Below are 14,974 nucleotides of genomic sequence, written 5' to 3' on the forward strand. Positions count from 1 at the left end.
AAAGCCAAACAAGTTATGTATTACTTGAGCATGCTACAACATAATAAAACATTTTCTTTAAAAACTTGCTTCACTAATGCTGAATTCAGAGGAACTTTTCCCAAAAGAAGAAGATTCTGCTGTAATATTTAACATCAAAAAGCTTATAGAATGACTTTTGAGTGAAATATTCGGGATTATGAGGAGACAGCAACTGAGATCTCCTTTTTTCTTTCACCATACAAATGAAATAAATGTCAGCTAAATTAAAGGAAATGAAAGAAAAAGTCATCCCCGGTGTGCAGTCAGCCCTGAAGAGGTTAGAGAGTCAGATATTGCAGCCAGTATTCCTAAAAGCATTGAATAATGTAATGGCTACTAACACCGGTTCTCATGCCTACTAAGATAAGGATAACGAAATGCTTCAGGATGTAAATAGATCATTTGCAAAGGTCAGAAAGGAATGCTTGCTTCTACATAGCAAGCAGAAAATGTGCAATACCTTTTATTTATTTGCCTTTAAATCTGGGAGATAGCAGCTGAGCGGGACGCGGGATGACAGCATATCGAAGGTTCTAGCTGCCTTCAAAGCTGAACTACAGACAGATCTTTGAGTCTACTTCTCGCTTTACTCCACCTATATCTGTCATCAGTTCCGTGACAGTTTGATGGTTACTCACATGTTCCACTTAGAATTGCAAACAAATAGTTAAGAATGACAAGATGAACATCTGAGAACCATAAAAACCTTCAAGAAAGATGAAAAATAAAAAGAACAATTAAAGAGAGGACTGCTAACAGTTTATTGTCATTTCTGAAGCTCTCAGTCACTGGTAATTAATTTACTTAGGAAAGTAATTCAAATTTAATTTAAATAGCAACCCCAGCTGTTTGCTCTGTTGTAAAACTGTTGTAAATGGTTTTTCACTTGTTGCAAGAAGATTTGAAAGTATCGTTCCACGTCTGGGCAGGAAGGTGGGTTCAGTTCTCACCACAACTGGGCTTCAAGCTTCAGAAATCTCTGCAAGAGGCAGAAAGTGGCTGTTGCTTCACAGCTTCTTTTGCTCCATCAGCAGAACTGTTACTATAAACAGGAATTACCAAACCTTACCCTGTCCATGCTGTACATTATTACTTTTAAATACTACTTTAAACACTATTAAACACTATGTCTTTATGCTTTATGCTTCTTGCTTCCAAAGGGTTATTTGGAAGCACCCATACCATGGGCTATGCTGTGAACATAGCTGTTGGTGGTTATATTTTTGTTTAAAATCATTAAGTCACTACACTGATTGCTTCAAAAAGCTTGGGCAGAGTAAGAAACCTCAGCATCTTAAGCCATGGTTTTGAGTGGTTTCCGCCTGTCAGAGACTACGTGTTTAACAAACTGCTAATGATCCTGGGCAGCCAAACCTTACAACGTTAGAGTTTGCTGTCCAGGGATCCTTCTGAACATCTCACAATCAAGCCCCTTAGTTTTGAAGTATGGCATAATAAACTTGATGCAACACATATCATCAACCTTTCCAAAGTCTCGTCTGAAGAACAGAATGGTGTGGTGTCTATGACACATACAGCACTTGTTTCTATGTTTGGGGACGTCCTCAAACCCCATCGCAGGTGACCCGACCCAGGCAGCACAAGGACTTCGGTTGTTCCGAAGGGAAGGGGATTGTGTTCACATGTGGAATCAATTCTCTCTTTTGTTTCTTGAAATAGAACTGATAATGTGTGATACTGGATTTACAAACCCACATAAATAGATACACAGCACTGATACTGTTAAGTTGACTTAAATAAGCTTATTTTGTGGCCTAATACAGTAGAACACACAAGACCATGGCACAGAGCTGAAAGACTAATGGAAATGGAAACAGAAACTCAGGTTTCAAACCTGTGGTCTCCTGAAGCACCATTCTTTTAATTTTTTTAAATTATTATTTTCTTGATGAAATATCATTCACTTTTGAGTAGTCCATTAAAGCCACCCGGATTAATTAAAAATACAGTAATAATAGTTAGGTTTTCAAAAGTCCCCCCAATTCAATATATTAGAGGACTGAATAGCAAGATGTATTTTCATAAATACAAATGTTATGTCATTATTTCTTCCAGTTACTGTATTTTCCTCTAATTTGCAAAACGATGCATTTATCAGAAGCTACAACACATTCACCAAAATACTAACTGAAGATATTTGTGAAGCACGAAAAAACTTGTCAAGAAAAGGCCAAAATCTAACAGAATTAGAAAATAGAGCAAGGAGTTGCTTTGGTTTGGACATCCAGTCTCTATACCTGGTCAAAACCCTTTTCATGGTGTAAAACACAGTATTGGAGCCGTAGGCTGTAGTCACAGACCGGCAGCTCAATTCTTCTGTACCACCATCTGCCTCAACACTGCGTTCACCACAGGAACGACCGCTTCCCTATGGATTAGATGTGCATATGCATCCTAGAAAAACCTCGAGTTATTCCCAAAAACTACATGCAGAAGCTGCAGAAATTGCTGCGGAGCTGTGAACACCACGCGTGGAACAGCTGGAGTCAGACAGAGCCGCGTCAAGAACTGGGTACAACTCCCCCGTGAACGTGCCTGGTTGGAACACTACAGGGACATTGACTTCACAGGGATTATCACAATTGTGCTACACTGCACACCAAAGTGTTTTCCTGGCTTTTGAAGCCGGCAGCTCCTTATTTTGTTTGAAAACATGCCAGAGCCACTTACTGCAAAAGAAAGGAAAAATATAACTGATAATAATGAAATACCTGTGTAGTATGCGGAGGAATTTACAAAGTGGCTTTCAGGAAAAGAACGAAAAACCAACAATTCTAAACTTGAAAGCTTTTTAGAAAGATGGACAATGTGATTTCCTTGCCTTTAGTTGAAAGCTCTGCTCCAGTTCCCTTATGACTGCCTTTGGGGCTGCAGGTCACTGCCTGGAAAAGAACAGATAGTGGAGCAAGAGCTTTGTTCTGCTTAAAATTATGCACTGAAAGTGCACACCTGCAACTCTGGTACCTATTACCTGTAGTGCTGCTAACACTGGGATACTTCTCCAAGACCAGACTCCAGATCTGATGCATTTACATGAGAAGATGTGTTTTCATTAAGAATAACTTTATACCATAAAATTACAGAATTCCAATTAGAAACTCTTAAAAAACCCAACTAAACAATAAAATTCTCATGTTGCTGATATTCCAGCCCTTTCCATGGAGGAAAGCTGTCTGACTTGTAATGCCTAAACATCTGAAGTTTGCTTAGTATTTCATGCAATATTCCAAGTTCAAGTCAGTTTCCTAAGCAAAACAGAGTTATAAAGAAAAACATCCCAGCAGGGTATCGCCACCTGCAGCAACCAGAAAATCCCTTTAACAGAATCCAGCTATTCAATTATTAAATGATTGCAGCTTGTGCCATGAACACACTATTTGAATCACAAAATGGTTTGTATTGAAGGCCCTCCCCAGCTCCCCAGTGCCCCCTGCCATGAGCAGGGACATCTTCACCAGCTCAGGTTGCTCAGAGCCCCGTCCAGCCTGGCCTGGGATGTCTCCAGGGATGGTTCATCTACCACCTCTCTGGCCAACCTGGGACAGGCTCTCACCACCCTCAGGGCAACAATTTCTTCCTTGTGTTCAGCCTGAATCTCCCTCCTTTAGTTTAAAACCATCACCCCTTGTCCTATCACAACAGGTCCTGCTGAAAAGTCTGTCCCCATCTTTCTTATGGGCCCCTTTTTAGTCCAGAAATGCTGCACTAAGGTCTCCCCAGAGCTTCTCTTCTCCAGCTGAACACCCAACTCTCTCAGCCTGTCCCCCAGCAGAGCTGTTCCAGCCTTCGGTCATTACTGTGGCTCCTCTGGCCCCTCTCCAGCAGGTCCATGTGTGTCCTGTGCTGAGGACCCAGAGCTGGAGCAGCACTGCAGGGGGTCTCACAGAGCGGGGCAGGGGGGCAGAATCTCCTCTCTCCACCTGCTGCCCATGCTTCTGGTTACGTGGCCCAAGATACAATTGGCTTCTAGGCTGCAAGCGCACATGGCTGCGTCATGGCCAATCTTTTCATTGACACATCCCCAAGTCCTTCTCCGCAGGGCTGCTCTCCACCTCTTCATCCCCAACCTGGATTGATACCAGGGGTTGTCCAACCCAGGTACAGGACCTTTCACGTGGCCTTGTTGAACCTCATTAAGTTTGCACAGCCCCACTTCTAGAGCTTGTCCAGGTCCCTCTGGATGGATCCTGTCCCTCAGGTGTGTCACCTGAACCACTTGGCTTGGTGTGATCCGTGAACCTGCTGAGGGTGCACTCGATCCCACTGTCTATGTTGTTGATGAAGATGTTAAACAACACTGGTCCCAGTACAGACCCCCTGAGGGACACCACTTGTCACTGGCGTCCATCCAGACACTGATCCATTGACCACCAGTCTTTGGGTGTGACCATCCAGCCAGTTCCTCCTCCACCAAACAGTCCACCCATCAAATCCTTATCTCTCCGGTTTAGAGAGAAGGATGTTATGGGGACAGATGACATCCATAGCCCTTCCTTCGTCCACTGAGGTAGTTACTCCATTGTACAAGGCCACGAGGATGGTCAGGCAGGACTTGCCCTCAGTGAAGCCGTGCTGGTTGTCTTGAATCACATCCCTGTCCTCCATGTACCTCAGCATGGTTTCTACAGGATCTATTCCATGATCTTCCCAGGCACAGGGTGAGGCTGACAGGTCAGTAGTTCTCGGGTTCCTCCTTTCTCCCCTTTTTAATGTTTCCCTTTTCCCACCACCAGGACTTCACCTGACTGCCAGGACTTCTCAGATATCATGGAGAGTGGCCAGGCAACCGCATCAGCCAGTTCCCTCAGGACTCTGGGATGCAGCTCGTCAGGTCCCATGGACTGATGTGTGTTCAGGTTCCTCAACTGGTCACAAACCTCATCTTCCTTCTATATAGTGGAATTCCACGTAATGAATCCTGCAATGTCAAATGGCTATTGAAATTAAGCTTATTTTGCTTTTGTCTGGTACATATTGCAATGTTTATGTTTGAATTCTTTACCGTAATAGCTGCTAGACATTTGTCTTCACCTCACAATCCAATTTAGTTAAACAGCATGAGAACTCAATGCAACAACAGGGAAGAGTAAGAACATGGCAAAACACCTGACGGGCACAACTTCACAGCGTGTGAAAGGTCATTGTGCCTCGGCAGGTTGGAAACAAAGCCAAGCAAAACCAAAGAGCTCCGCAGCGAGCCCTGCAAAGGCGATCGGTCCAGACAGCTTCAGTCAGACAGACGCTTAAAGAAATCATGATTTGATCCATACGGGCGATTCAATTAATCTATTCATATGATAATATTATGCCTTGATCTTTGAGTAAACCTGAAGCATTTATTGCTCTGCTGTTCCTGGCCCAAAGGATTAATATTTTTTGTAGATACAAACTGCAACTATTACCTGATTTAGTTCAAACTATATCGGCATATTTTTACTTTAAGAGAGAAAATTAAGATGCCCATAGCATGGACTGAAACACAGATGATATTCTTCCATTTCAAATGGAAGTGAGAACATGAAACAGAACATCAAGCCAAAGCTCCAGCCAGGGTGGGCCTGGCTTGCAGGGCTCAGCTCGTACATACAAGACATAATACATCAAAAAAGAGAGCACAAGAAGGGCTCGGGTGTTACACAGGAGAGGGAGAAAGCAAGCAGGGAGACAGAACAATGGGGTTGTGGTGAAAGGGGAGGGGCTATTGAAAGGAAAAGACGGGTAAAAAGCTGCTGATAGCTCCAGGCAGCCCGATGGTCCCAGGGCTGCCTCGCCGGGACAGCCCCGCATCGACCACGGAACGTCACATTTCATACCTGTCCTGTGCTGGGGCTACAACACGAAACTGTTCTTGCACGGTTTCTGAAAAAGTTTCAGTAAATGAACAGCTGCTCTGGATTAAAGTATCTGACCTTATTCTAGTTCTGGGTCCACAAGGACGTTAGTTCTAAGAAAATCAGTTTGTCTTGTTGGTAATAAATGAAACCAAGCACAGCAAGCAGATATAGCTTCTCAAGAGGATCGCTACTGGGACCCGCTCCAGCTTGCAAAAATGACACGTGTGCATTTGGGCCCCGGTCCGAATTGTTCACAAGTAGAGCCCGCGGCTGTTGTTGCAGCAGTCTGACTGGCACCGGTCACTGCACACAATTCTATTCAAAACTCAGATGATTTAGTAAGGTAAGAGAGCTCAACAACTTGCATTTGGTCAGCTTTACTAAACCCATGTATCCTCCCCCTCCCTGTCCCAGTTCACTCTGTGCTCGGCTCTAGATATTCTACTTGATGCTATGCTTTGCTGCTTACAGGATTCAGCTGAGAACCACCATGTCATGATGACAGACGCCAATAAAAGCCTGGAAATGCAGATGTAGGGCTGAAAATCCACACTGACACTTAACTGGGAGGTGTCCTTAAAAATAACAACTCCAAAAGAAAGAGGGAATGGAGAATGCAGGTCGCAGGGAACGGATCAGAGAGCAGGACTGAAACTGGAATGTGCACTCTTCTCCCACATTTACCTGATCTGATCTCAAGCATAAAATTCCTGAAACATTTGAAGAAGCTGTTGCAATTGAGTTTCCTCTCTGAGAGAGCAGGTCTGTGGAGATGTTAACCACAGATGTAAGAGCCAGTACTTAGCAAATCTAATTCTCATTTTGGCACTTGCTGTTCCTTGTAGCTAATTTAACAGTATTTCTTGTTTTAAGATTACAAGTGAATTGAGCAGTGGGAAAGTAAAAGCATGGAATATGCGCTCATTATTATTCTGCTATCTTTTAACAACATACTGGAATGTTAATAAGAGAGAGAATAATTCTAACAGTGTTTTAAAAAAAGCCCTCATAATTATGCAAATTTCCCATAGTTAAGGCTTAGCAGATCAAAGAACCTTTAAGGAATTAGATAAGGACAGCTATATGTGCCTTTTATTTTACTCTTTGCATGAATATTGCATACATGAAAGATCCCATAAATCAGAACTAAAGGCCCGCAGAATTAGGAAGATCAGAAGCGGAACAGTGGACATTTTGCTGAGTGCTTTCTGATCACCAGGGACTGCGGGGTTTGGGTTCAGTGTCCAGCCAGGAACTGCTCCCTGCTCAGGCCGGTGCCAAACACGACAAATCGCACCAGCTGACTTCAAAACTATTCTATTCTATTCTATTCTATTCTATTCTATTCTATTCTATTCTATTCTATTCTATTCTATTCTATTCTATTCTATTCTATTCTATTCTATTCTATTCTGTTCTGTTCTGTTCTGTTCTGTTCTGTTCTGTTCTGTTCTGTTGTGTTCTGTTCTGTTCTACCCTACCCTACCCTACCCTGCCCTACCCTACCCTACCCTACCCTACCCTACCCTACCCTACCCTACCCTACCCTATCCTATCCTATCCTATCCTATCCTATCCTATCCTATGCTTTTCCACTCCACTCCACTCCACTCCACTGCTATTCCACTCCACTCCACTCCACTCCACTCCACTCCACTCCACTCCCATATAATGAACAGTGTCAGATATGGCTTGTTCCATGATACTATATAAGGAATGCAAATAAAGTTGGTGAAAATCAGTTTTAAAATAGTATATTGATGTCATACTTTTAAAAGCCTAATGTGGAAAAGACGTTTTTTAAGTTTGTATATGGCCCAAAAACGCCACTCGAGTTTGGTGTTGCCCAAGTACACATATATAAAAGTGTTGCTTGACGTATTTCTCGATAGCCATACAGAATACGATTCTGATGTAACAGACTGTTTTTCAAGATAATCTGTACACCAGTAATTCTAGTGAGAAGAACATTTACTGAATCTTACGAGTAGGACTTGTAAAAGAAGAAAGTTTAGCTACCAACTTAATATAATAGCTTCAGAAAATGTGACTTTGAAAAGTTATTGCGAGAATGACAGACTCACAGAAATCTATTAACATATTACAGTTGAGAAGCTGATCAAAGCCAGTATTATAAAATTCCCTGTAGCAATAATGCTGGGGTCATAAACGCACTTGGAATTCATTACTGTTATTTCATATTGCTAAAACAGAAAAGGAAATTCATCACCGTAGGACTCCGTTAGGTTTTTATTATTGTAAATATGGTGGCAGTGAAGATGAATGATACTATAGCGGCATTAAATCATATTTCATAGCCGTTTCTTAGAGTAAATAGTGAAAACATTGCATTTCTAAAAGGACTGCGTCACCCCTCCAACCAACCAAACTCACCAAACCCTAAAGATAATGTTTAAGAAAAATGGATTTGTTTTTGTTCTAGGAAGAGAGAATCAGAAAAAAATAAATTAAGAAAGTTATAAATCAAATAGATCCGCATTTTAAGCCAGCTTTATTCCCCATGGATCTAGGGAATTAATGCATTCTTCTGTGACACAGGGGTCTAGAGCTGGAAGAACATCTTTATTTCACCACTGAGTTATTGTATAAGCTTGCTTAAGTAGCAAGTGCCAAAGGGTCAAACTTACATAAGTCAAACCCATCAAACTTGTATTTCCTCAAAGTGGGGTTTAGGATCTGTTTGTCCTGCTGTGAATTAACCTTTTAATAGATATTCTGTACTTGAGATTCCACAAATCCATTATATTGTCATCTTCTGATTAAAATTATGTCCATTTATAAAAATCAAATTTATTTTAAAAATCAGCACGTAATATATCATCCAGATACGCCAAGTTTCAGTCCTATACAGTTACTATTCATGATATCCCAAGAAACTAATCATATAGATTCTACAAGCTGTTAGACGTGACTTTTAAGTGTCTTGTATAAGTTATCTTGAAATATCAGATTTCTAATTCCAAGACTGTGTTAACTACAAATAAGTAGCAAGAGTTTAAAACTTCTCTGACTACATGAACAATGAATCTAGATGAGTGTAATTAGATCTAAGCAAAGGTTGTGTTGCAGTTTTTTTTATTTATAGCCATTTTCTAGCACTTTCCTAAAGAAGAAAAACAAAGGTCAGCTTGATGGTTTTACTAATGTGTTTCTTATGAAAATAATGCCTTTTGTGTTACTTGGGCAGAATTATTCCTCAGTACTCCTGGTTCTCTGAAGACCAGGTTATGTGCAGGTATCTATTCCCAAGTGCCATGGCCAGAGGAGCTCTGGAGCGGCGTTTCATCAGTTTCCCTATATTCCCCCACATTGAGGACGCCTGCATCAAGTTCCGGGGAGCCTGAAGGAATAAATACACGACACTACTGGAAACCCACCATTTCTTCATTTAGATGCATGTTCACCCAATGAACGCTCCCAACTGTTATAACTTCCAGTGGAGGCCGGAGAGAAATCTTGTATTAATAATAGAGAAACGACGGTAATTTCCAGTACCTCGGCAGCGGCTCGCGAGAAGCAGCTTCATGGACAGGTCCCTGTTCCAGGGATCAACTGCAAGTGGTTTAGTTAATGGCACGAGATGAGTGAACCCCAATCTTTTTACTAATACACAGATTTGTGAAAGTGAAAGAGCTTTTACTCTTTACTAAGACAGGAAGTACATTCCAAACTGCTTCTACTTGTGTTGTTTTGAAAAGCAAGTACTCATACGTCTTTTAAAAAAGGAATCGGTACAACAAAATTGCTTGTATTTAACAGTACAGGTCTCACTGGTACCCTCAGAAACATGAGTCTGAAGTCAATATGCAAGATGGAACCAAGAGGGCAAAGGCAGGATCATCATCATCAAGAAGAGATGACTGACGGTATGGGGCACAGAACCAGAGCAAACAACTGCTGCTCTCTGAGGAAAGTCTGTTTCTTGTGTGGAATTGTGTCTTCTGCTCAACTGCTGATTTTTACAGAACTGCTGGAGGTGATTCGAGGCACGTGTGCTCCTGTTAAAATCGGCTTACGTGAGCTCAGAAGTCCTTAGGGAATAACCCCAAAGATGGCAAAGTTTCCCGTCCACAGGAATCCAGGCTTTTGCTGGAAAAGCAGAAAGATCTTTGGTAGGCCTTTACCAGTGTTTTCAGATAGGGGTGGGCTGTACCACAACCTGGCTCTGGCAGAGCTTGCAAGCCTCATTTGGTAATTGGCGTTAACGAGATGTGCCAGTCATTACCCCGGCGCCTGGCTCAGACAGTCTGGCAGAGCACAGTGCAACTGAGCTTTCCTGAACTCATCGCGGGCTTTTAAGAGTTTCTAACTAAATACATAAGCTCCTTTAAAATGTAGCTTATGAAGAAAACCTTCAGAGTGATGAAGCTGAGAGTACAACCGGCAGGACTATTAGTTGGTTAAAAAGAAATTGTGCAACGATTAGGAAAAATATTCTGAACCTTCATGTTAGTGTTAATGATTAGTTTGATTACAACGTATGCTAATACTTTCAAGCTTTCAAACCCATATTTAAGCATGTATGAATACAGAAGTGGGTATGTTTTTGTAGCTTGCTGGTTTGTTTTTCAGGACAGCTTCTTTCATTTTTTCTAGGGTGGAATTAACAGTCCTGAGCACAGTATTCAAGGTGAAAGCACTATCATTGTTTTAGGACCATAACATGTCAGCATTTTCCCCCCTAAATTACTGCTATTATTTAAATTAATGTTATACAGGGCACAATTTTCCCTGTGAATTACAGAAAACTTTTTAAAAACACATGAGTTTAACTTGAAGTAAGACTTGAGTGAGATACAGACGGCTGCCCCCACCGGGAAGGGGTCAGAATGGCACAACGCACAGCCGCGCACACTCTGCTCGTGTGCTGGCTTGCGAGCTTGCCAGTTTTTGCCCTGAGTCCATTCTGAGATGCGCTCATAAGATTAACATTCATAAATTAGACTAATACACCACTCAGTACAGTCACCTGTGTCTTCTAGGAGCCACGAGTATGTACCTGGGAAGGCAGCATAAAGCCCAGGACATCAGGCGAGGACCACGGCCTAATGGATTATTCTTTTCTGCCTGCTTTGCCCGTGGACTCATGTAAACCGTGGCATCTGCACCACCTCATGCAATAAAGCTCTCATTAAGCTATGAGCTGCACGAAGCGTTGCATCTTTCCCTTCGTTTTGACCCTGTTACCTCATGGTTCTTTGACACCTGCAGTTCCTGTACCACAGGAAAGGATGCGGCCGTGCCCTCCGTCTTCCTCACGCTGCACCCCATGTTACAGAAGCCTGTTCACCTGCTGGGTGTGCCGAACAACCCCACAAAAATGCACCCTGTGTCTGCTGAACATCACGTTCATCCTTTGCCATGCAGCTACAAGGTTCTATTTAGGCCACTGTTCCCATAATTGCTAGGAACTGGTAGAAAAGGTAAACCATTGAAGTTTACATTATTTCACAAACCGATGATATTGTACCCAACGATTTTTCAGATTTGGCAAGATAAAGCCTGCTGTTCAAACGCCATTTGCATGGGGGAGAAGGCAAAAAGGATGTGGTTGCAATGTTTGTAATAAATATGCAATCTGTACAGAAAGAAGAGAAAGTTTGGGGGGTTTACCCTTGTGAACTGAAGCCACTACTGAAAACCCGTCGCATTTCACACTCTGGGCTCCTTCCCAACTCCTGAGCTTGCTGAGAAGCACAGAGACCGTGCCACGCGTGTTCTCGCCATCAGCTTCTCTTACCTGACCCGTTTTTCAGGTATCCGTTCGCATCTACAGTCGTGTACATGATGTAAGGACCTGGCTGATTGACACCAAAAGGCTACAAAGGGGAAGAAAAACCAACAAAAAGCAGAGAAAATGTCAGGAGCAGACAAAGCTGTAATAATAAAACAGTAAACCAAAGAAAAATTTTCTCTGTTAATTATTTCCTATTGACATGGATAATTTTTAAATCTCGTAACTGTTTTGGTCATGGCATTATGTGGAAATCAACTTTCAAAATAAGGCTAATTTGTTGTCCACATAATGTTTAGTTTCTCATGAAGAGAGCAACACTATCCAGCCCTCTGGCAAAAGGTTTAACGTCTCCTTGGAACTTACAGGTTAAATAAAAAACCCCTAAGCATCCGAAGAAATAACTGTGTGTTCGGAAAAACAGTCTGAGAATGCGCTGTCTTGATTGAAAAACGCTACACAAATGGAGAATGTTGTTATCATTATTTAGCAGCATTTTATTTAATTCACGAAAGTGGTTGAACAGTTACTTCTTGAGTACCAATATAGATTTTAAGCAAATTCTCTCGAGGGAGAAAATGGGGGGGAAAAGAAATAAAATAATAAATCAAAGGGAGTTGTGGATCATGGAGTGATGGTTTGTAACAAATTCACCTAAGTCAGTGTCCTGGTTTTGTTAAAAACAAGTTTCTCTTTCAGTGAATTTTGCCTGTCAGCTAAAGCTTCATATGAGCTGCATTTTCCTGGAGAACCAGACACATGTTTTGGTAAACCTAGCAATGGAATGCAAACTTATTGATAAGCACAGATGGACATCTCGCGAGAGGGGCAACGAGAAACAAGTGACCAAGAAACTGACCAACTGTGTATAACATCCCATTCACGTGAATACTTCATATAAAGTGGGAGATCACGAGGATCTCGTCCCCTTTTCCCTTTTCCCTTCTGCTTACGGCAACATTAGGAGAGGACCTTGCGAGTCGTCCCTGCGAACTGAGGCCAGTGACAGACTGAATCCAGCTCCGGTTGGCTGCAGAGTCCAGTCCAGGACTTTGGTTGCCGGCTCTGCAGTTGCTGGGACTTTACAGATTGGTTTTGTATATTTTGTATTATTTTCTCTGTTCTTATTAGTAGCATTAGTAAAACATCTTTAATTTTTTCCAACTCTCTTCACTCTGTCCTTCTTTTCCTCCCAATCGCCTCTCCTTAGTGAAAAGGGGGGAGAGGGAGGGGGAAGTGGGGGGGGTGGGGAGAGGGGGTCAACAATACATCTGCCAGGGTTTGATTGTCACCCCGCAATCTTAACCCTCGACAGTCAGAAGTGGGGGGAAGAAACAATTATCCGCTATGGTAGGGATGAAACGGGGGTACAACTGTAAAAATAGCTTTTAAAGAAATGTGTGTTGTTTTTTTTTAAGTGCTGGATTCAAGCTGACACCAAGATATCAAACCCAGGAAAGACTTCTCAAATGAGTTACAGAAATAATATGAAAAGAAGGGATGATGACATAAGCTCTAAACCATAAGAGTAAGTGATTATGATGAGAGATGGGATCAAAACCTGAACAATAATTGTTTGGAATGAAGAGTAAGGAGGCAGCAAAAGTAAAGTTAATAGAGATCTATGAAAGATGACTAAACAAGGGGAAAAACTGCTGGGATTTTTTGTTTGTTTTGGGTTTTTTATGCCAAGTAGCTATATTCTGGCATAATGTATTTTACATTATTTTCTCACAGAGAACTTCTTTTACAGCGGAGGCAACAGCATTTCTATGATCTTGAGAATGACATTTTCATCAACATCTGTCGTGAAGATTTACTTTTTAAACCCTCTCTTTAGTTCTATAATTAAGCTAATACTATAGTCAAACCCCCGTATTATTTTATATCGGAAATTAAACCCTATGTCTTCAAACAGGCTTGAAGAAAAAGCCTGTCCCATTTGAAGCAGGTTTTGCATTTCCAACTCCAAATGACACGTCCCGGCTTTGCTCCTCCGAGTGCCCCCTGGGAACGCTGCTCAACGTTTGCTCACTGAAGTTTGGTGGGGGAGTTGCAGGGTCTCTGGAGCCGATTAAAATAATTGGAATAGAAAGCATCGCACTCGGCCAGTCACGATTTGGATTACACGTTCTCCCAGTAAGTAACTCTCTTACTATGTGGAGAGCTTTTGCTATAATTAGACCTCAACTTATTTGAAGCTAAATAGTAAAGTTGTAGTGATACTTACAGTGACTTTGCGAGGACAGTCGTTAGAGCAGAGGCCGCTGAGAACTGCAAAACCAAAGCGTGAGTTGATGTGAACAAGCATCCGACAAGTCCCACCTCTGAGATCTCTGCTAGTTAAAGTGCCAGGTATCCATTAGAACACATAACGACAATACATCTCTATGACTTATACCAATGTATAAAACCCTTCCTGCTCTGTTTGAAGTACACTTCTTTGCAGAAATTATCATTATCATTCCCCACTGGATAACCAGCTTCAAAAGAGTTCCCACTTTAAAAATCAAAATTAAAACAGTTTTTAAATAGCGGACTGTACATTTCATTAATAATTCTTCACTACTACGCATTTGAAAATATTGGCAGAGGCGCGGCTGAACTGTTTTAACTGATAAAACATGGAGTTTCACGTAAAAATGTGGGGGGACGGTGCAATATGAAAAGGTGTACATAAGATGTTCATAGTGTAAGAGTCTGATTGGGAATCATGCCCTGTGCAGTCAGAAACGCACTGTTCCAGCGGAGGAACATTTCTAATACTTTGTGTGCAAATATTAACAGGTGCCGTGATTCCCAAGATATCATTCTTTGCTTGCCATTTAAAAATGCTGAAATTTCCAAATACAGAAAAATCTATTATTTTTATGCAATTAAAAAAAAATTAGATACGCATATATATCTGGACATGTAAGATAAAGGCGTGGCAAAGCAGAATGTGAAGACTATGTATCCACACACGGACTTTTCCAGCTGCGAGCTTATTGTACGTGTCACACCCAGGTGCGCAGGCGAGTGGAACCAACTCTTCCCGTGCTGATGCAGAACAGTGTGCGGAGATTTGCTGGTCTGGTTCCGCACTGGAACAAACAATCGGACCAAGCATGCTTGACATCAGTTACAACGAGCAAAACCGTTCACATTGTCCATATGCCAAACAAGGGAACACAGCGCATCTATTCATACCCTCACTCGCACAGAGCGGGTTTTGTTAGGAATACGCTCTCCTGTGTCACAGGAAAAATATTTTTAGGCCACTCATTAATTCCCATTTCCTGTGGTTTCTATGCAAAAATACTCACACCACAAAAGGGTGCTAAAAAAAAGGCTTGCTCTAATT

At 41.8% G+C, this 14,974-nt stretch overlaps 1 protein-coding gene across 3 annotated transcripts in view; it reads right to left on the minus strand.

The window, feature by feature from the left end:
• Positions 1 to 14,974, minus strand: part of ITFG1 (integrin alpha FG-GAP repeat containing 1) — a 92,156-nt gene that overhangs the window by 11,576 nt on the left and 65,606 nt on the right. For 2 of the 3 annotated variants that reach the window (XM_013367794.3, XM_065028580.1), the window contains exons 13-14: positions 13,862 to 13,905; positions 11,638 to 11,716 (exon numbers count right to left, since the gene is read on the minus strand). In XM_013367794.3, the coding sequence (XP_013223248.2) occupies positions 11,638 to 11,716; positions 13,862 to 13,905 (123 nt within the window). Of the gene's footprint in view, positions 1 to 9,894; positions 9,987 to 11,637; positions 11,717 to 13,861; positions 13,906 to 14,974 lie in introns of those variants that run through there. The other variant, XM_065028581.1, reaches the window with a different exon arrangement.

Source organism: Columba livia, chromosome 13 (assembly GCF_036013475.1).
Source record: "Columba livia isolate bColLiv1 breed racing homer chromosome 13, bColLiv1.pat.W.v2, whole genome shotgun sequence".
Classification (NCBI taxonomy): Eukaryota; Metazoa; Chordata; class Aves; order Columbiformes; family Columbidae; genus Columba; species Columba livia.